Source organism: Gymnodraco acuticeps, unplaced genomic scaffold (genome assembly GCF_902827175.1).
Source record: "Gymnodraco acuticeps unplaced genomic scaffold, fGymAcu1.1, whole genome shotgun sequence".
Lineage (NCBI taxonomy): Eukaryota > Metazoa > Chordata > Actinopteri > Perciformes > Bathydraconidae > Gymnodraco > Gymnodraco acuticeps.
Window position 1 is genome coordinate 338,785 of NW_022992085.1, and position 23,553 is coordinate 362,337.

Below are 23,553 nucleotides of genomic sequence, written 5' to 3' on the forward strand. Positions count from 1 at the left end.
ACAGGCATAACAACATTTGGCTTTTTGATTTACTTAACTGACAAATGTCAAATACATACTTGAAAACCCAAAGCCCTTTTTTCTACTCTAACAATCACATTTAACCTGTAACTTCGGCCATATTAACATTTGTGCAAGCTTCTGCATCAGCAAACTTTGTAAGTTTCAGAATCGGGTTTATTGCCAAGTAGATTTACACATTCAAGGATTCTGCTTTGGTGCATATGATGCGTACATAAACAGATTAAGAAGAATAAATAGGACAACTATATCCCAAAGTCTTACACATCATTATATAAATGGTTGCCATCATGTTGTCATTTATTTCCACATATGTTTCTAGGGATGGTTTGTTCTCCTCCTAAGGCTTTGGCCTGCTGTTGTCTACGTTTTTATAGAAATGCGCTCTTTTTAGCAGTTAAAGGTGGGGTAGGTAAGTTTCAGAAACCGGCTCGAGATACACTTTTTGTTATATTCCATGGAATGCTCTTAACATCCCGACAACAATGAATATCTGAAGTGCTTTGACAAAAAATCCATTAAAAAATGTATCTGTGGAAGCCGTAGCGCTGTAAAAATCACGACCAATCATCTGAGCCGGCCCGGCTAAAGTAACTGGATGGCCTACCTGCCTGTCAGCCTTCCATCTGTGCACAAACTTACCTCGTGCCCTCATTGGTCATGTGCGCGTTCGTGTGTGTTGGAGGAGGGGCTCTGTAGGAAGTGGCAGATTTGTTCCGGTTGTGTATTTTCAAATTCTAGCCACTCGAGCTGGTTTCTCCAAAATGACCCCACCTTTAAGAAAGCTAATGTTTCTACCTCTAACAACCACATGATTTAGTCAACATTTGTGCAAGCTTCTGTATCTGCAAACTTTATCAGAATCAGAATCCGGTTTCTTGCCAAGTAGGTTTACACATTCAAGGATTTTGCTTTGGTGCATATGATGCGTACATAAACACAAGAGGAAACAAATATAGAACACATTTTTTAAAAATCGTACGCATGGTTATATAAAATGGTTGTAATTGTGTCGTCATTTCTATCTAAGCTTGTTCCTCAGGATGATATGTTCTCCTCTTTGGCCTGCTATTGTCTCTGGAGCCACATGTACCCTGTAGTCTGTGGCTCAACTGCAGCCCTATCATCTGCATCAGTTGGCAGATACAAAGAGCACAGCGCTGGTTTTGCGTGTGAGCATGTGCGCCTTTTGTTTGTGTGTTTGTGTGTGTGTGTGTGTGTGTGTGTGTGTGTGTGTGTGTGTGTGTGTGTGTGTGTGTGTGTGTGTGTGTGTGTGTGTGTGTGTGTGTGTGTGTGTGTGTGTGTGTGTGTGTGGTCTAGCATTACTATACTTGTGGGGACCTACATCTGTTTACATAGTCACGTATGGGGACTGGCTTCCCTTATGGGGACAAATTGGAGGTCCCCATGAGGGGGATCATTAATTTTAGGGTGAAGACTTGGTTAGGTTTAGGGTTAGGCATGTGTTGTTTATGGTTAAGGTTAGGATAAGTCTCCAGGAAATGCATGTAAGTCAATGTAATGTCCCCTGAAGTGATGTATACGTGTGTGTGTGTGTGTGTGTGTGTGTGTGTGTGTGTGTGTGTGTGTGTGGTGTGTGTGTGTGTGTGTGTGTGTGTGTGTGTGTGTGTGTGTGTGTGTGTGTGTGTGTCTTTTTATATGATGAAGTGTTGGAGGCGTGTGACGCTTCCCAGACTTTGGCTCTGTTTTATCTGACACTGGGATGGCAGCTGTTGACCAAAGGAATTCATACATGTGTGTATAATTTGTCTTATGGCTCGACACAAACACGGGACATCTTTTACCCATTCGATTTGACATGACGTAAACAGAAGGTCGCTATGAGTGTTTCTCAGTTGTTGATTATAATTTCCATCGTGTCTATTAATAGAATAAACAGGATATCGAAGCACATTTTCTCAGAACATATAAATCAAACTTATCTGAACAACTGTGAGCTGAAGTATGTTGCAGCATAGCTTTGAACTCACCATTTGATTTGCCTCCTCTTAATGATAATAATCTCAGGGCTGGCGATGGCGAATGAGCCTCCCCTGAAGCGCAAAAGGAGAAAAGATGACATGAATTAATAATGAGCAAAATTACTCAAACTCTGCACACCACGACCTGCCGCAGCACACGGTGAGCAGCGGGCCCTAAGGTGACAAAGCTAGATACATATTTTATGTCTAAATATGATTTTGGGGTCCTGAGCCTGCTGTCTGACGATCCTGCGCAGGTTATTGCGGCACATGGAGAAACCATGAAGCTAAAGAAGAGACTGGGATCTGCTCCTCTTGTCTGGACACTCAGATCAGGTTCTCAGGCTTCTGAGGCCTGTGTTTTGCCAGTGAAGTGAGTAGACGGTGTTCTTTGGGTGCCCTCAGGTGGAAGCCTGGTATAATTGCTGTTGACAACCTACAAGTCGTTGTGCAATTAAAGCATCTGCCGCTCCTGTGTGGCAGTGGGCTGTGATGCCTTGTGACAGCTCGTAGCCATTAAGCAACTGTAAGCAGCTGGCGTGCCTCTGTGGGGGGAAATAATGTGACAGAGGCGCTCCCCCCCCCTCCCCCGATTGTTGCCCTTGTCTCATTGGGGAAAAGAGGGACATTACATCACTCACTGGATTCTTGGGCGTCTCGATGAATGGGGAGAAGGAGCAAGGCTACAAATTAGACGTGGCACAGCAGGATGTCAGAATGATACTTTGTTTCTGAGTACAACAAATGAAAAAGAGCTTATTGTTCTGAAAAAAAGGACAGAGTTCACTTTAAGTGTAGAGAGAATACAGTCAGCAGCATGAAGTGGAGGCAACGAACTGAGGTTGCAGTTGCTGTAAATTAGGGTTTGAATAATAAGTCAAGTGAGTCAATCAACAGGAGAATAATTGCCAGCAATTCTGATCATTTCTTTTATCACATATTGTGTCAATTCTGTCATTCTGGGTATTCAAATGTGAAGATGTTTTATTGGTTCACCTGTTTTTAATAATGTCTTTTATTTATTTATTAAAGGACAGATACAAACATAGATTTGCAATTAAAATAATGTTTTTTCTTTCATTTAATTTACCTTCAGAACTAACCTTCCTCATAGGAAAAGAAGAGAGTAAATAAATACATTATTAATAAGTATTGAAAATACATAGTAACAGTGCATTATAGTAAATATAAGTAATGCATAAATAGTACTCCTCTGCCATTAAGAGGGAGTGTTTGAAGGCTTCAATTCCCATGTTAATCAATAATGTCCTTTTTGATAGTTGCAGCGCTACTGCAGAGGGACGTTACTAAGTGGGTTTCCTCGTAAATAAGACTTAATAATGACACAACTAAACTCCTCACTCATACGTCTCATAAGCTGCCAGAGTGAAAAGGGAAAAGTCAGATTTAAAGTCTTTTGATTGTAAAAAAAAAAAAGGAAGTCTACATCAAAGCAGGGAGCATGCTGCACTACTGGGAGCATGACATAAGTCTTTCTTTAATTAACACATCTCCAAGTCATTTGGTTGTCACATGTGAATGCGGTCTTTGATGAACATTTAACTGTACTGACACTGTGGGGGGATTTATGTGCCTATGATTTGCACACTTCTCGGTCAGATCAAGTTATTTATTTAATTATCTCCTCTTCATGTCTTTTTTTCCATTTGGATCGAGTCATCAATTTTGAAAATGCCCTAAGAAAACAGTACTTTCCTACTAATATGACATCAACTGTTACCATACATTCATATAAATCTGCAGGGACAATCCTGACAGAATCAAATTCAGAGACAGCAGTAATCAACTAGTCAGATTCGTTTGGGCAGGCCTTGAAAGACGTGTGTGTGTGTGTGTGTGTGTGTGTGTGTGTGTGTGTGTGTGTGTGTGTGTGTGTGTGTGTGTGTGTGTGTGTGTGTGTGTGTGTGTGTGTGTGTGTGTGTGTGTGTGTGTGTGTGTCTCAAGGATTTGCTGTTTCAGCAGGGAAGGAATCAGTCCTGTGCCTTTGCCATGCAGGAAAGTCAGCGTAAGGAAATTCCTGAGCTTCACAGTGGCAATCAGGCAGTTAAGGACCTGCCACTGAAAATGGAGCTGTGTGTCACTCACTTTCATGGCTTATTCACACTAGCAAGACTGCTCTGGCATTAAAAAAAAGAGGCTTTCTCATTCACTCACCCCAACAACCCAGTAAATTGCCCTTACTTGAAAAATTGTAGTGTGTGTGTGTATATTTAACAGCAATTGAAAGCTTACCTTCTCACACGAGAAATATATTATTTTAAGTCGTTGCAGGTGCCACAGCAAGGGATAAGGCTATTTACTGAAATGTGCAAACGTTGCAGTTACTCTGTAAACTATTTAGTTGGATAACATTGGACTTCTACGACAACGTCGGTAAATATTAACTATTATTTATATTTTCCAACAAACAATTTGTTTTTGCATGGTAGCGAGGCCGTCGTGGGCCTTTTTTCATTCGACTTCCAATACGACAGGTGGCAGTAACGTAAACTTAAAGGTAACTTGCAGGCTTTTTAGAAACGAAGAAACCCTGCAATGGCCAGAAAAGACTCTCAAATGTCTCTCACTCCGAGCAAAATGTTGTTTACATGTTGAAGATTTATATAAGTATGTCTCCTGTACTTCTTTGGAAAAATGAAATAATATTTTCAGGACTAAAGTGACACTTCGGCTAAACCCGAATTATCACAACAATGACAATGCTGTGTTCAGGTACTCGTAAATATAATTGTACATATCCTACTTCCATGATTTAATTGTTTATATAACTAAGAATTGGAAACATTTGCATGATTTTTTCATAATGAGGACAACCAGAATCCAGCTTATGTGCATAGGCATAATACAACGTGGAAAACTCGAGGCTTACAATTGTCTTTATACGTTTTACAAATCATAAATATAAATTATTGAAAATCATGAAGAAAGTTAAGGAGCAAAACTATATATATATATATTAAAACATGTAATTGTAACGAAATGAATCGTGTAACAATATAAAACACCACTTTTATCATGTTATTTTCCCTGCTCATGGGGGAAATAATGATTGTCCCATTATGTACAAAAGCATCATGTGACGTAGGGACGTAGCCCGGACAGAACACATGCTTATCCCGCTGCCGTAAATCCCCAGTAGGATGTCGTAAAACCTATTTTGTTGTTAGAGGATAAGTAAACCGTTTTTGCCATTGATTTCCAAAACCGCTGAATTTAATCAGTTTTGAAGTATGATGAAAGTTCAAATAGTGGCTGTCTGCATCTCAACTCTAGCCGGTACAGTTTAACATCATGGAGGACGTCGTGAATGCATTGAAGATGAGTTGATCTCCAGCCAAACAAGCTCGAAAATGGCAACATACCACACCGAAGGTAAATAAAAACAGCTGTGAAGAAGACCTCTAACCAAGTAGACTACACCAGTCATGATTTTGCGTTGTAATATTGCAGTCATGTTGTTGCAGGGTTAAAATATCATGCATCTGTGTTTTCGTTGCAGGACATTCTGTTGTTGTGGAGGTGAGCCCAGACATCCATATATGTGGCTTCTGCAAGCAGCAGTATAATAATTTCGATGTTTTTCTTGCCCATAAACGAAATGGATGCTCTTTACCAACCTCTGACACAACAGCCATCACTACAGCAGCCCCTCTCACAGGTATAATAAATAATATTGATCTGGTTTTGTTGCCAATAATGTGCTTCCAGACTTGCTTTACAGTCTGCTCTCATATTCATTTCCTCCACAGATTCCAGTGCTGAGTTTGTTTTCGAGGAAACCTACCAGACCTGCGTTATGAGAGGTGTCAAAAAGATCCTGACCAAAGCACAGAAAACACCTTCCAAAAAATTAAAACCTTCCCTGACTTCAAAGAGACACAGCTGCTGTTTCTCAGGTCGGTGCCTCTTGCCCTTTACGACTGTAACACATTCCTTCTTATTCGACTGCCAAGCAGGGGAAACAGTACTTCCTGCAACGTCATTAGCTGTTATTTATTTATAACACCTTTTAGATTAACTTTCCACTGACACTCACCTTGTAAAAAACTCTATTACTGTTGATTTACAGGTTGCACTTTTAAGACGCAGTATGGACAAAAAGACATGGAGCGGCACCTCAAAACCCACACCGGTATGTCATTTCCTTGCACATGTGATTCTCCTTTCTTCTTAAACCTGGTATTGACACATTTAATTTTCCATCCTCCATCCAGGTGAGAAGCCCTTTGAATGTGAGCTGTGCCACAAGCGCTTCAGCCGGCGGGACAAACTCAACATGCACAGTCGCTCACACACAGGCGAGAAGCCACACAAATGTAAACACTGTCCCTACGCAGCAGCAGACAGCAGCAGTTTGAAGAAGCACCTGCGGATCCACTATGACGAGCGGCCTTTCAAATGCCAGATCTGTCCGTACGCCAGCCGCAACTCCAGCCAGCTCACCGTACACCTCCGCTCACACACGGGTAGGTAGACAGAAACTGTGGGATGGATGATATAGAGTTTGTTTTAGACTGCATTGTGAATCATTTGCTTGATTTCATTCCAAGGGGATGCACCTTTCCAGTGCCAGCAGTGCGATGCAAAGTTCAAAATCAACTCCGACCTGAAGAGGCACATCCGGATTCACTCGGGCGAGAAACCTTACAAGTGTGACTTTTGTGAATATCGCTGTGCCATGAAAGGCAACCTGAAATCTCACATTCAGATCAAACACGGCACCGAGAACTCCTTCCGCTGCGGCCACTGTGATTTCCAGTGTGCCAGCAAGAACGCTCTGCGGCAACACTCGCGAGAGCACCAGCCCATTCAGCCCATCCAGTGTTCCAAGTGCTCTTACTCCTGCACCAGCAAGGGGGCACTCAAAGTCCACGAGAGGATCCACTCAGACGAGCGGCCTTTTAAATGTGACTTCTGCAGCTTCGCCACCAAGCAGCGCAGCAACCTGGTCATCCACAAGAAGAAGTGCCACTCGGACAAACCTGAGAAAGGAAACGGTGGGAAAGGTGTTCGAGGAGGAGGGAAAACTGGAGCTGATTCTCCAAATCCAATCGGCTCCAGGTACCGGGCTAAACTGGAAGCGGCTCGAGCTTTCTGCTGTGACTCGTGCGACGCTTCCTTCGTGAGGGAAGACTCCCTGCGGAGCCACAAGAAGCAGCACAGAGACGCTCAGAGTGTGATGCAGCTGCAACTCCCCACCCAAACTGAAACAACGGCACACAGCAACTCCCAGATTGACTCTCCTTACAGCAGTGCACAGCTCAAAATCATTGTATCCCACCCTATGAGTCAAGAGAACTCCTTAATCCCAGCTGCTGTGGAGAGTCAGCATAAAATGGTGCTTCTAAGCCCGGAGAGCCAGGACATGGTTGTGAACTCCATGATCCATCAGGTCAACTTGCTCATGCCTATGCAACCTCTCGGGTTGCCCTCGGAGACCACCCTCGAGCCCCAGACGGTCCTGTTGACGACCAACGACCCGCTCCACCAGGCGCTGCTGCACACCGCCCTCAGCACTCAGGACCCCATTAGCTCGCAGACTTTCATCACCACCTGCTCGGAGCTGGAGGGCCTGAACGCTTTAATCCAGGAGGGCGGCACCGAGGTAACCGTGGTGACAGAGGGGATACCCGCCATGGTGACGACTACAACTCCAACCACCTTGGTGTGTGATCCAGCAGTTAAGGTGGCGGAGAGTGCCTTACACTGTGAGGAGGGTGCGCTACTGGTGCCGAACGTCAGCCTGGGAGGACAGAACGTCGTGATCCACGGCGTCCCAATGATGGTGTCCGCTCAGCCTCAGCAGAGCACTATAGAGCAGCTCTCTTCTCACACACTTTACTCAGACACACACACGCTGGAAGGCCTCCCACAATGAGGAGTTTTTTCTAAGACTATGAAGACTTTACCTGCTTTATAAGCTATTTCTTTGCCAGTAAGAACTCTTTAGGTCACGGGACATTAACAGGAACAGCTTTTGTTTCTAGTTATTTTATCATCAATCACTAAAGTAACAATAATGCTGACTTTGGACTTCATTATTTCAGGTTTTAGAATAACTTAAATGTTGTCGTAGCAGTAGTTCAATCCAAAATGTCTTCATGTGTAACACTGAATCACTTCTGAGGATAACAAGTGTATCAGGGTTCCCACACGTCCTGAAAAAATGTATTCACCACACAAAACTTATTGCGCTATAACAGTCTTCTATTTTCATTTTTGCTGAAAACTAACTTGAAACTATTGATCACAGCTTCCCAAAATGAATAACACTGTCACCTGAATAGGCTATGTTATGTTCAGAATCATATTTATACACTTTTTTGAAATGGTAGTTTATGGAAACGTGGCATTACAAATAGTCTGCTCTTGGTTATGAGTGTTGAAATGTTGTGAAAATCCCCCCAAGTTACACACATCACATGCTAGCAGGTTGTTAAATGTTAAAATGATTACCACGTTTGATCCGTTCTCTTAACGTTGACATGATTGGTAGCATAGTTGTGTACATTAAGATATGTAAACATCAGTCTAAATCTGTCAATGGGCAAAATTGAGGGGGACTATTTGTGTTAGTGGTTTTGTGACTGTTCATATTCAGCATGTAAGGGAGGATTTAATGCATAAGTTATAGCCAAATACTGTTTTTTAATCGGATATCAACAGAGGAACAATTTAGCGTAAGTGGGAACCTTGTTATTCGTTTGGACAAACTTTCACACATTCTTTGTTGGAGGGGAATTATTGGAGTCATCAAAATATTAACTAAACCTTATTTCAATGTTATTAGGTTTTTTTTAAGACGAGGTTCAATGTTAGGCAATCTAAAGAAGAATAAAGCCTGAATCAAATGGGCACAACTTGAATGAATGCCTTTGATGGATGTCTCTGTTTTGTCCACTAGGTGGCAGTAGAGTGCTACAAGTGAAGTTTTGAGTTGTATTGACTCTACATATTCTGTATGTGTAGCCTTTTTTCTCTTTCATTCTGAATCTATAAAGTAGATTTGGAGAAAACATCAGATGGCAAATCAAGGTCTTACGTTTAAAAGTCAAGTTGCTCTCTTGATAGATTTTTCAATAAAGTGCCTGTTTTGCTTGTGGCTATCTATAATTGTGGCCATTTTTACATTCAGACTTCAGCACTTAGTATGAGCAGAGATTGAAGGCTGCACCTGAATAACAGTCTCTCTGGACAGATGACATTGATTTGTTTCTTGTCCCTCAGCACTAATGGCTCGTCTGATGCAGACTCAGCGTGGCCACATACTCAGATGAAGTTATTTGATGGACGACTGCACATCTGAAGTCTCACTGCACAGTCGCTTTGTGTCGCACAAGGGGAACTGACTTCTGCCGGAAATAGTATATCACAAAACAATATGAAGACCATACCCCTGTTCATGGCGATGGTGTGGTGTATAACCCATGGATGTATAATAAGTATGTATAACCCTGTTAGAATGTGTATAATTTACCTGTTGATGCCTTTTTTTCAGCTCCATTTATTTTCTTTTGAGTTGATATTCTAGATGTCTACCTTTTCACTGCTACATTTATGTTGGCATTATTGATCCTTTTCCTAAATGCTACTGACAGATATGACCACTAGTTGAATATAAAGGAATAGTTTGTCATTTTCAGAAGTCTGTCAAGACATAGATGGGAGAATGGATATCACTCATATATATTTTTGTGTTGAATCTGAAGCTGAGGCCTGTAGAGAAGAGTGAAACTTACACACATGTTCATTTGTGTTCACTGCTAATCTTTAGAGGTGCTGGTAGGCTGATTTAGTTCCCTTTGGACAAAGCATGCTAGCTGCTAGCAGTCTAAGCTAAGCTAACCTGCTACTGGTTGTAGCTTTTCAGATATGAAGCAAGGAGTGGAATATCCTCATCTAACTTGGGAAGATTAGAGGAATATTTTCCTGAATGTTTTACTCTTAATATTTAACATACAATTTAAATAATCAGTTTATACGAAGTTATAAACTGTTGCAGATGAATGTACCAAAGATATTAAAGATTAGCTCCCTTTTGCTTAACTTCAACGTCAGAATACAGTTTAGGCCTACATGAAAACGTAGCATTAATAGTAATCATGTAAAATGTCAGCCAAATGCCCATTCTGATACAACATCGTACTTTTATTTTAAGTAATGTATACTTTAGTGATCATACTGTTATATTGTTCATTAATGTTTTGAATGCAGGACTTTTTATGAAATATTTGTCAATTGTTCTATTTTACTTTACTGAAATACCATGTGAAAACTGAATGAAGAATGACTTCTATATCTATTTCAATCCTACGTGTACGATAAATTACAATATTTCTAAATTTAGAAAAGAACATCTTGAATCTTCCAGTGACAGAAGATACTCTCAACTGATTGAAGTAACAATTCCTTTACTTTTTCAGGGACATGAAGCAAGTGGGTGGTGAAAAATGTAACCTATTCATAGAGCAGCTTTTTTCTCATGTGAACTGGGATCAATTATGCTCTTGCATTGTCACTACCTGCATTTATATTCTAATGATCTGCGGTGTCAGTGCTGACCCTTTTCAACGCTGTGTTTGATTCTAGGACCAAAGTGTTGTCGTCTGATCTTCAGGTGGAATTCCTAAAAAAAGCTCCTGAGATTCTATTATGAGGATGAGATGTTTGTGGGAAAAGCAAGAAGTGCTCTCCGGTGTATCTCTTTGATCTATTATCTAACAGACTTCCAGGCCCTAATCCTGAGCACCCTTGAGGAGGAGAGCCCATTTCCTCCCCCCCCCCTCTCCCGCTCTACATGTGACGACATGGGTGAGTTAAGAGCTTCTTCTAATCTACAGCATATTTGGAGTTGGGAAAATCATGCCATTCCTAATGTAGTTAGTGTATGTATTGATGGGTGGAATATTGAATGTTTCACCTTATTCCAAGATTTACAGAAGAGGATTAGGGAAAAAGATTTGTTGGAGATCTGACAAAGAGTGAATTCCTTTTTTTCAATTATTATTCCGAGATTAAATAAGAGTTCTGAGAAAAAAGTCACAACATGTGTTTTTTTTTATAAGAATGCTGAGAATCACAATTCTGGGATTAAATTGTATCATCATTTTTTTAATGAGAATTCTGAGATAAAAGTCAAATTTCTGAGTTTAAAGTCAGAATTCTCAGAAAAACGTAAAAGAAATGTTTCTGAGAAAAGTTAAAAACTGACTTTAATCTCAAAACTCAAAGAAATATTTTACACGTGACTCTAATCCTCTTCCGTATAGATTTGAATAAAAAATAATATAATAGATAAATCATTAATTTGGCTGTAAAAACACAAACTATTTCCTTGTTTACAAGTTTTTCTTTCACAAAAGGTGGCAGGCGTTTTAAATGGACTTCTTCAAACTGTGTGGCACTTCTTCTCAGCTCCTTCCTTCCTGTGTTTCAGATGTCCGCCTTTGAATGGGGTCATAAATGTCTCTCCAAAAAGCAATTTCCACTCACAGCTGCTTAAAGAAATCGTAAGTTGTGATGCATTCCTTCTGGACATGAAGCGAGAGCAGCAGAAACTGATGAACACGAGAGCCTGAAAGGTACTTAAAATCAGTGTGAAAATGTCAAAGAGCTGTGAAATAAACGTTAATTAATTTAGTATCATAGTGTTGGAAGAAGTACTCATATCCTTCGGTCCTAAAATACTCCATTACACTTACTGTATAGTCTTGATTTCAAAATGTCACTTAAGTAAAAGTACAGAAGTATAAGGATCTAAATATACTCATTCTGCTTAATGGTCCATTTCAGAATCATTTCAACTACCGTACTATCAGTTAAATGTACTTCATGTCAAAAGAAAAGGTACTCATCAAGCAGAATTGATTATATCACAGTATTATATTATTATGGTTGTTATATAATCTGTATTTTATACATGTAAAAAGCATTTTGGTATTGTCACTGTGGACTCAATACTGTGTGGAAGATTAGTATTACATAATCAGGATACAAAACAATGGGTAACTGTATTCCCTGACAGTCACCCAAACATTTTCTTTATTTTAAATATCATTTTTAAGGCAGTATCAAAACAAATACTGTTTGCTTTTAATCCATAAAACAACATTTTTAAACTACTACTCTCCATATAATTTACGTTTTAGATCCTAAATATCTTGGCTTCGTCTTTTCTAAGGTTACATTGTTCTGATGTCTCACCAAATACACTGAAGTATCTAAAAAGCATTGATATTTATTTGCATCGCATTTGAAGTCCAAAAATAACGGAAAGTAATCTGGTTACTTTTATATTGTGACACTTAAACTAAGGTTACTGATTACCTTTTTACCAGGTAGCTTGTAATTGTAACGGTTTACATTTTAAAAGTTGAAACCACCCATCCCTGAGTACAAATATATATAAAAAGTACACTATTTAAGTAAATCCTGGTATCCAGGAGGGTATGAATGGTTCAAACACTGAGTGCAGACAGTTGGTCACACTGCGGTACAATCTGTCACATCAACATTACATGTGTGACCTTTGCTTTGTTTGCACACAATTTGCTGTCCCATCAGTAAAAGGCATTGAATGCCCTAATGAAATTAACTGATTGGTAAAGTATGGATATGGATTTGTTTTCCGATGCAGGCGTCTCTTCACTGTGACACTATTGACATCTTAAGTGAGTTTTGATTTCTCGGTACACTGGAGGCTTTTATCTTGTCTCCGTTCAATTCTTTCTCCCTGTGTGATAGAAATACAACACGATAGAGCCCATTGATCTTTTTACACACAACAAAAAGACACTTTAATTTGCCTTTCTGAATGCAATGTGATTATTTGCTAAGACATTATTGGGCTATTGTTTGACTAAGAGTGGAATCAATAGGATAACTTTGAGGATAAATGTTATTGTAACGGTCTTTGTGTGTGGTCATCTGTTTTATTTTCTATTTTTCGCTCCTTTGTTTAGCAAATCATGCAACTGGAAATGGATGTGTTTGCTCTTAATCTTCTCATAGACACACTCAGGATTTAAAAAAACATTTTCTGAAAGCTTTGTCACCTTTTTTTGGACTCAATAGAATCACTTTTGGGTATTTGTGTGTGGTAGTATAGATTATATTCAATTTTTTAAAATTATTTTAACAAATCGTGCTCATTATAATTGTATTAGACACACTTAGTATATTTTTAAATATATTTTCTGAACGCTTTTGGTGGTGTTTAGTTGGCAGTTAAAGGTGGGGTAGGTAAGTTTGAGAAACCGGCTCGAGATACACTTTTTGTTATATTCCATGGAATGCTCTTCACATCCCGATAGCAATGAATATATTAAATGCTTTGACAAAAAATACATTAAAAAATGTCACCTGTGGAAGCCGTACTGTAAAAAGCACGACCAACCATCTGAGCCGGCCCGGCTAAAATAACTGGATGGCCTACCTGCCTGTCAGCCTTCCATCTGTGCACAAACTTATCTCTGCCCTCATTGGTCATGTGCGCGTTCGTGTGTGTTGGAGGAGGGGCTCTGTAAGGAAGTGGCAGATTTCTTCCGGTTGTGTACTTTCACATTCTAGCGCACTCGAGCTGCTTTCTCCAAAATGACCCCACCTTTAATTTTCCTTTGGAATCAATAGACTAACTGGGAATGATGATGTGCCTATGGGTGGTCGTATCTTTCATTTTCAAATGTATTCCCTTTCTTTTTTTACAAATCATGCACAGCACAGACTGAGGTTCCTACTCAAAGTCTTTAGGCATCAATTTGGGGGAAATTCTGGTTGTATTTGTGTGGTCGTTTCATGTTCTTATTTTTCAGGAGATCTATCACAAGATAAAGTGATGTTTCTGCTCACATGTTCCCAAATCTTTGTCTCTTCTTTTGTGGTATTTGTTGAAGCGTTGAGGGGCATAGCTTTGTGTACGGACCTTCATGGGTGCTCATATGTTTTATTGTTCTAGTTATTTATCTTGTTCTAAACAAATCATGCACGACATAAAGTGATGTTTCGAACCCAACCTTTACATCAGACACAATCAGCTTTGCCACCTTATTTATGTGACACTCATTTGGCATTTTAGTGTTCAGGATGTTGTTTTAGACTTTCTTTGGAAACAATAGAAGAACAGGTCAAACCTCTTGATGAAAGGGCCTTTGTCGTTGCTCATATGTTTAAACTTCTAGTCTTTTTTCTTACAAATCATGTAAGTCAAATCTTCACATTGGACAAATTCAGGATTTAAAGAAATAATAATTCTGAAAGCTTTGTCACCTTTTTGGCTGGTGTTTATTTGGCCTTTGAGTGTTTAGGTGTTGTTTCTGTCTGTCTTTGGTTGTCAGGAAGCATTACCCCTGACCGGCTCTTTTGTTGTTTCTTTAAGATTGAGTTTAACACCCGTCCTCAGGGGGCAGACATATAAGTATAACTCTGAGCCAATCGGCTGCAGTGAGAGCCTGTAAAAAGTCCTTTTGCGAACAAAGGCATGCTACAGTATCTCCAACACAGAGCCACTGCTTTTATAACAATGTCCTTTATAACGATGTGGGTTTCACCATTTAGCAATGAGCGCTGAGTGTGATCTCGTGAATGCAAATAAGCAGCTATCAGCTTTTGTGGTCCGGCAACAAAGACATATAGCCATTGTTTCCCTGCCCCTGTTTCTGTGCCACTAACCCTTAACAAATGAATGTTTGCATGGTTTCACCGTGCATGGTGCCGTGTATTGACGCTGGAACAATCGCTCAATTGTTTGCTTTTATTCCATATATGTTTCTGTGGGATGCAATGTGTGCCATCAGGTTTAGCTCTGCGCAGATACAGGATTTGTTTTTTTATGCTCAGTTCTGCGACAGCCTCTGATCGTTCTCACATGTCAGCAAGTTGCTTTGTGTTTCCTCAATCCACGTTCTCATAGTTAGCAGGACAGTCAGTCTGTATGGGGTTGTTTTCATTGCAAGCCCGTTACTATAAACTGATTAGATTGTTCTTACAAATTAATGTAAAGTACTTTTTGTGAAGAATTGGAGTAGAAAAACACAGATACATTGGTTCTCTATTGTGTGGACATTTAGAATAAGGCATACTTTCATTTTAAGGCAAATTAAATCTGAGCAGCTGGTGGTTTTATCCACAATAGAGACATTTAGCTTCACTCACACGTTATCTCAGTCATTTATCAGTGTTTGAATAGTCCAAAATAACCTGTTTACAATTTTAGAAATTCCTCTGGTTTCAACAGATGGCCATGAGTAAGCAAAATATTTTCTTTGTTCACACATGCCTTATCCTAAGAAAACAAACATGATGGAAATCTGATCTTTACAGATACAAGCCATTGTTGTGTGTGTGTGTGTGTGTGTGTGTGTGTGTGTGTGTGTGTGTGTGTGTGTGGTGTGTGTGTGTGTGTGGTGTGTGTGTGTGTGTGTGTGTGTGTGTGTGTGTGTGTGTGTGTGTGTGTGTGTGTGTGTGTGTGTGTGTGTGTGTGTGTGTGTGTGTGTGTGTGTGTGTGTGTGTGTGTGTCTGTCCATGTTTACCTTTCCTGCTTTCAAAGCACTTAATGCAAACTGATACTGCTGCTGCCAAAATGTGTCCTTATGCAATCTGAATACATGAAACAATCCATGTTGTATATAGGTCAATGAGGAAAACAGAGTGATATGGATTATTGTTAATACTCACATTAACACCGCCATGTTTTTTTACATCTTCACGGGAAGCCTTTTATCAAACAAACCCATATTCACAAATGATTCAAAACGACCAAGAGATACTTTATTGTCACACTGCTGTGGTTTGTATCATGCATCCTTTTTCAGTACTCCGAGCGACCCAGGAAACGTTCTTGTTTTCATTTTGATATAGTTCTCAGGAATGGTGACGGTGACGGGGGCCGGGCGACAAGATAAGATTAAGGCTGAGCTTTTTTAAGCATTACCATAAGCCTAATTGATGTGGTTGCAACATGACTCTCTTGTATTTCTTGTTTTTTCACCAGCAAATAAAGCTCCACCCTGTTCTCCTTTTCTTTTCCTAAAATGATGTTACTGCCACCATAATGTCCACCCAAGCCCATGATCTGGCCTGTCCATATTTGCTGTGTGTTTGACCCCATAAGGGCACGAACCCTGGCTGATCCTTCATCTGAGGACAAAGCTTATGTTTGCTGTGACATCATAAATGCCTGCGCAGAGAACACAATGGCTGATGAATTCAGCGGGAGTCGGCCACAGTGGACGGCAGAGACGTGGCCCGAAACTAGTTTTTTTTTTTTTTATATCCACACCTTGGCCAAACATCACAGAGAGTGCTCCCAAAATGAGGGGAAGCTGTGGTTCTTGAAGGGCTCAGATTGCGGACGTTGTTCTAGGGACAGTGGCGGGGAGGGGCCGAGATCATCAGGTTATAACACTAAATGTTTATATGAAGCTTTGTGGCGCTCAGAGATGGGGCTCAGCTCCTTGGGGAAGAAAGGCGCTTTGTTTTTATAGGCTGCCTGGAATGTGTCGAGGACATCTGCTGTATTAGCATATGGCATCCCACCCCCAGCTATGGATCTGCTGGTGGTCTGATAATGTGTCGTACTGTTACTGATATCACGGGGTGAAAAGTACATGTAGTCAAGTACTGTAACTAAGTACTTATTTCAGGTGCTTTACTTGAATATTTTTTATTCCACTAGAATTGGTGCCAAATGTTGTACTCATCTAGTGACAAGATAGTTCGTTAAAATGAATAGAACAATTATAATAACTTTAATAATAATGTTTTTTTTCACACACACATGTAAATAATATGTACACATGACTAAATATGTTCATTTTAATTCATTTCTTATTTTACAGTTATTTACCTTTTTTTATCTTTGATTTTATCCTTAATTTTATTAATCTGTGCTGTTTTTCAATTTGACCCTGTTGCTGTTAAACTATGGGGATTAATAAAGGTCCATCTTATTTTATCTCACTATGGATTAAGAACTGTGTCCCCTTAAACTTATTCTTGTATCATTTCTGGATTTCTCAACTAGAAATACTGCAGCAAGGAGCTTATGATTTCAGGTGTTTGCTACACAGTCATTACTACTCATATACTATATGGCCGTATAAAAAGTCAAAGGTTACCTCTACCTGCAGCAAAATTCAAATGATATACATATTAATGCATCACTTATTTGAAATCAGTGATATAATATATTGTATTCTCGCGGAAATTGCATAATGCGTACTTTTCATGTTGTTACTTTAGATGGATAGATAAATGATAGATTTTATTTATCCCAAAATTGGGAAAGGATTTTGTTCCAGCAGCAGTGTCAAGCATTACACAAGTAAAAAATGTGTAAAACATACAATAAGATACAAATTCGAATTAACATTAGCTGCAAGTCTTTACAAATTCACAATAAAAAAAGTCATATATCCCTAGAGTATCTGAATAATACACAATATAACGAAACATGGAATACATTGAGAACAATATACAGTCTCACTAGGCTACAGGAATGTATAGAAATATACTACAGACACATAATGGCATTGGATTGAATACACATGACATTTTAAGTATATTTTGATGCTAATATTTATGTTTACTTAAGTACGATGTTGAATGAGACTGTTATTTGTAACTGCATTACTTTAAAAACTGATATAAAAAATATAGATACATGGGTTCTCTATTGTGTGACATTTAGAATAAGGCCATACGTGTAGCTTTATTTAATTTGAAGGTTAAAAAAAGTAAGCAGCTAGTGGGATCAACAACAAACACAACACCGTACTTTTAGTATATTTTGATTCCAACATGTGTACTCTTACTTTAGTAGCATTTTGATTTCCAGACTGCTTTCTATCATTATATTTTTACATTGTGGTATTACATCTGTTATTTCCTTTGTTCTACCTCTGCTGATATCTGTAAATACAGACCGTGTGAATCATTGACACCGTTTAATGAATGGTTCAAAGTGGAAACATTTAACATATGACTATGAGAGAGACAGAGGCTTTGTTTAGGACCATGTTTTGTTTACCTTTTCAATTTTACCACAGAGCGATTATACGAATGCTGCTGCTGAGTTTGAGTCTGGATCTCCTGCAGCTTATTGGTGTGAACATTCCTCAGTCATTCTCAGGTCATTACAGATGCATCCCACCCATGCACTGTGACTGGCTCGTGGATTAACATTGCCTTTGTTAGGCTAATTGCATTATTGTGGCTTTTTGAAAAAAGTAGGGGGCATGTGGGGGTACGAATGAATGTACAAACACATATGAATGAGATTTGTTTTCTTCAAATGGAAATGAAATAGTATTTACCACGGAGAATTAAGAGGTTTTGGGGGGGATTCTGCTTGGAATGAATTCAAGAGTCAAAGGCTTTATTGTCATGTGCACAAAAGCTGAGTTTAGTTTTGGCAATAAATGTCCCAGGCTCCTCCTACAGTGAAAGTTAACACACATCAAAAGAAGTGAGAGGATGGTGCAAGAAACACATTGGTGCAATTAAAATGCAGAAATAAGCTTACTTCATAGAAAATAAGATCATTTATACAATATTTGGGGGTGTGTGGGTCGTGTATGAATGAAAAATTATAAAAAATACTGCAAGAAGATTACGAAATAAGTTGGTAGTGGCGTAAGGAATGCAATGGTGCAAGAAAATGTAAAAATAAGTCAACTTAATTCATTTCAATTTAAGCATAAGATATTGAATACAATATTACGTTTTTTTGTTGTTCTATGCATTAATATACAACCAACTATCATGAGATGTATTTTCCTCAAATGGAATTAAAACTGTTTATACTGTGGGCAATAAAGGTGTTTGTAGACTTTTAAAAAGTACAATTCCCGCTTGACGTTAATACAATATTTGCTGCAAAATATATTTATTTTTAGCAATTATTTAACACATTCTTCGCTAATATCACCCTGGGCGGACCCCCAACACAGCCTTAGGGGTTTTCCAGCTATCACAACTTCCTTCAGAATAATTAATTAGTTTATGAATAAATAAAAAAAGAAAAGCCTGTTGATAAGGATCACACGGCAAAGTCTCCTCAGACAGATATCACCTATTAAATAGAGCAATGTAACCTAACACCTTTTAAGGGAATGCACTCAATCAAGCCTATTGTTTCTGCTCACATACAGTTCCCTCTGTGAGATAAGTAGCCCAGCCCCCGAGATAACGACAATGCCTTAAAAGCATGGATGAGACGTTCACTGTCAACACCTCAGTCGTAGACTCCTGCGCAGAGAAACAGTGGAAGAAAATGATTCAGATTAACAGGGTGTGTATGAAAGGTATTATTGAGACTCTGTGGGAAGCCATTGTTAGTATCACTTTATCTCTGACTAATATTCATCAGACTGGTATTCAGGATGTTAGGGCGGCCTGTGGTGTGATTCACACACAGAGCAGTTTGGTGAGGGCAGCGTCTCAATAGGCTGCATAAATATTATGGCACAGAGGATGTGAGTCAGGACCGAGAGAATTTAGCTCATTTGGCCATTATTGGAGTTGAAAGGAAGGAGAGGAAGTTGGTTTGAAGATTTGTCACTAGCAGATCTCTCAGTTTTAGGAAGGGGGCGGGCTCTGTATGGTTCAGGAATGTAAAAGAAACAACAACAAAATTGGGTGATGGGAGGTTTCATATAAGAATGACTTGTCTAACTAGTCACCAGATTCTGTCTATGTGGGTGTTGTTTAATAGTTAATGCAAACTTATGAAAACTCAAATATTTATTTTTAATTTCATATTTATGTGTACTGGCAAATCCTTGAACACACTTGAATTTGATGTTTTGAGGGTTTTAATAGTGCTTCTCCTTTGAAACAGTGACAGAAGTTTAGTTGATATAGGATGCCAAGACTATGAACAGGTGACACTTTTTGAAACACGAAACGTTTGTTGTGGTTTTTAATAGCTCATAATCATGTTATTTTTCTGAAAAAGTATGATATTCATTATTCTGTGCTGTATGTGCTGGAAAAGTTGGAAACCACACCATAAGAGGCTTGTTAAGTGCTTACATTTGACTTTGGATACTCTATGTATTTCCCTTTCTACACTGCACCATCACAATTGAATGAACCAACAAAATAAGCCTAGAGACCTAGAAAAAGCTGCTTATTCAGTCACGCTTGAACAGGTTGTGTTGAGCAACAGGTTAATCAGAAACTATCTCATTATATAATTGCCAGTGTTTTCCGTGCATCTGCATTCCTGTTAAGGCTCATTTGATGCAGTTGTCCCACTCACACTCATCATGACGGTGGGAGGCTGATATATCCATCTGCGCCTGCGAAGGGACGCTAATCCTTGACAACTGTGCCCCTCTGGCAGCATATCCGTTGCACTGCTGGTTGTGTGATACAATAGACTCCCCTCCTTTGTCCTTGAAATTGTTTTAATTAGCCCCACGGCGGGGGTTGGGGCTGCAAACATAAGACTGACTCAATGGAACTGACAAAATCACGGGAGCATGATACTACAGACTCGGAGATGACAGACACGCGTGTGGAACATGGCAAAATGGATAATAAAGTGACCAATCTGGAATTAACGCAGGATTTTAAATCATGATTAAGTCATTCAGGTATTAAATAGGATTTTAAACAGTTTGGAAATGCCGGAATTTAGATTAATAAAAGTATTTGAAACATTTTAGAGAGTATCTAATTATCCTGAACTATAATTAAGTGATTGACTTTAATAAAGGATCTGAATATTTTATAAATACACTTGGGTGTGTGAACCTCCCACAAAGAAAGGGGAACTACGCCTATTTCCAAAACGATCTAAGACAGTCCAAAAATATTAAATAATAAGTCAAAATAACCAAATCTAAAAGCAAAATGGCTTCTCTTGGATTTTATTAAGTATAAAGTCTCACATTTCTACAAAGAAGCTGTTTTTGGGAAAGGTATAGAAGATAATGAGAGCAACCAGGGAGTGTCCTGGAGTATATTGATGCAATGGATGTTTCATCACTGAGAGAAACCACAACAGAATAAAGTAATGTATATGTAGATCTACAATCTCCCATTCATTGTCTATGGGGAAGCTTCGTATTCTAATTGCATCACACGTTTGAGACTTATCTGCTTTCTGGCTGCGAGAGAAAGTAGCGCATTTTTCCAATTATTGATTTGACTTTCCAAGGCCATGGTATAAACCTGTTGTAAGTCCTCATTTAGGTGGTGTTTCCCTTTCAGTTGCCAGTTCAGGATATTGCTGTTGTGGATAAACCTGCTTCAAAACAAACACAAGACAATGACCGTAAAAACTGAATTTCCTCAAATGTCACTCTTTGCAAAACTCCAAAACCTGTTGTGCTTGCTGGCCCATGGCTCACTAAACAAATGCTGTGTGTGTGTGTGTGTGTGTGTGTGTGTGTGTGTGTGTGTGTGTGTGTGTGTGTGTGTGTGTGTGTGTGTGTGTGTGTGTGTGTGTGTGTGTGTGTGTGTGTGTGTGTGTGTGTGTGTGTGTGTGTGTGTGTGTGTGTGTGTGTGTGTGTGTGTGTGTGTGTGTGTGTGTGTGTGTGTGTGTGTGTGTGTGTGTGTGTGTGTGTGTGTGTGTGTGTGTGTGTGTGTGTGACCATGCATTCGCTTGTCCCCCACACTGGCAGCGTGGACCTCCCAGCAGCCAGGCAGCCAACAAGAGGTGACAAGAAGCCTTCACCTGATCCAAGAGGGAGGGATCATGTGACCTTTAAAACGCCACTTTAATCCAAAATCCATGTCTGCGGTGCGGGTCACCTTCTTTTGGAAAGTTAATTTGAGGAATGCCAGCTGTAGCATTAGCACCGATTCGGGGGAGGGACAGCTGTGATTGAAAGTCGTCAAACAACAAAACAGTATCTCTCTATGGGTGAGACATGGAGGCCAAAAAACTTAGCTTGGCCTTTTATGTAAATGCTAATACCCCCTTTCCAAATTCTCCCAAGTCAAACACACCCATCCCCCCAAGTCCTCCTTCTCTCCCTGCCCCATGGGAGGAGGGGTGGTGCAGAGAGGAGATCCCAAACCATCTGAATCCCTTTTAACTAAGTGCCCAGAGAGGAGTAAGGGCAATTATTCCACCATGATGCATTCCTTCACAAAAGAGGATACCATCACTGTTCAACACATGGAATGCAAGCTGTGTTATGGGCACTGAAGGCATGTCACTTCCTCCTAAAAAGAAAACAAAACAGTGCATCAGAAACAGCAAAACAGGTGCTCACAACGACATAAAGTGCAGCGTGCACTGCGGGAAACAAAATATGTGGGGGGGAAACGGCTTACATGTAAATGCTTTTCCAATATGCTTAGTGTGGTTATTTACTCTGTGGTCACTCAGGGCTCGTTTATCAAACAGCCAAGTGAAGTGGGGCGGGAGGTCAAAAACCTTTCATTTATATATATTTTATTTAAAACTGCAACTACTTTATATATTTAAGTCTATTATAGTGAACTATAACTTATTCTTTTTAATTATTTTTTTAAATAGTGTATTTTTCTAATATTATGTACTGCACATATCTTTTTGTTGTTAATATTTATATATATATATTTTCTTTTTTTATTTATTTTACATTTTTTTATTTGTGTATTGGCAATTTTTTTACATACTGCTTTAACAAAATAAAGCAGTATGGGGTCTTAAAAAGTATTAATAGTTGATAAATACATTTTGCGAAAATGAAGGCTATTAAAAAGTATTAAACGGCATTTTCCAAGGTATTACATTTTGTAGCTTGTTTTCAATAAGTATATAAATGGTCCAAAGAGGTTGTATTCTACAGTCTGCCTGAATGTAATCATTGCGTAGGTGTGTAGTGTGATTCTATGTAGTTTATTTTTGACATGCCGTTGGACTTGACGTCATCTGAACAGGACATCGCACGCTCACTGCTTGATAGCGCGAAGGTCCGTTTACGCCGGTTGCTAAACAACATCGTTATGGGGAAATGCAAGTTTGCGTCCAAATGGTTGGAAGATAAGGAGGAAGGACAATCAATACTGTATATAGTGAATGTGAGGTAAAGTGTGTCGCCAAGGTAACCGGTTAAAACTCCAAGTGGCGATGAGGTCTTAAAATGTATGGAAAGGGTCTTAAAAAAGGTCTTAAAAGGTTTTACATGTGACTTCAGGATTCCTGCATACACCCTGCTAGCTATTCTGTCCTTAACAGCAAATAAAAATGCCAAAAGTCAATTACAAAACTCATATTAAGCCCTTTTAACTCCTTCACACTAAGGCATTCACAAATTAGTTCATATAAATTCAGATTTGCTTTCATATAGATAATCATTGCGAGTTTGAAATAAGTTATTTGCGACCCTTTGTAGTATTTCACAATAGCTGAACAAAACTTGATTTGATTATCTCCTGCTTATGTTGTAGGTCCGTGTGCTGCCACTATAAACCGAGGCTTTATGGTGAGAAATACAGCTGTGTGACGTTTGAATGGAGAAGCCTACAATTAACAAAGATTAATAACGGTGCGCTGAGATGAAGCCCCTCCTCACTCTCAGTCCCTCAGGCA

The 23,553-nt window shown here is 39.3% G+C and overlaps 1 protein-coding gene across 2 annotated transcripts; it reads left to right on the top strand.

Moving 5' to 3' along the window:
* Positions 1-5,141: 5,141 nt before the first annotated feature.
* On the top strand, positions 5,142-8,894 carry zfp64 (zinc finger protein 64 homolog (mouse)). 2 transcript variants are annotated; one of them, XM_034202538.1, is made up of 7 exons: positions 5,154-5,396; positions 5,524-5,543; positions 5,656-5,682; positions 5,774-5,920; positions 6,094-6,156; positions 6,239-6,490; positions 6,575-8,894. In XM_034202538.1, exons 4-7 carry the CDS (start codon positions 5,821-5,823, stop codon positions 7,900-7,902), a joined length of 1,743 nt encoding a protein of 580 aa, XP_034058429.1. In that variant the 5' UTR covers positions 5,154-5,396; positions 5,524-5,543; positions 5,656-5,682; positions 5,774-5,820; the 3' UTR covers positions 7,903-8,894. The 2 variants fall into 2 exon arrangements, with proteins under 2 accessions (XP_034058428.1, XP_034058429.1); XM_034202537.1 differs by having other exon boundaries at positions 5,142-5,396; positions 5,524-5,682.
* Positions 8,895-23,553: the final 14,659 nt, after the last annotated feature.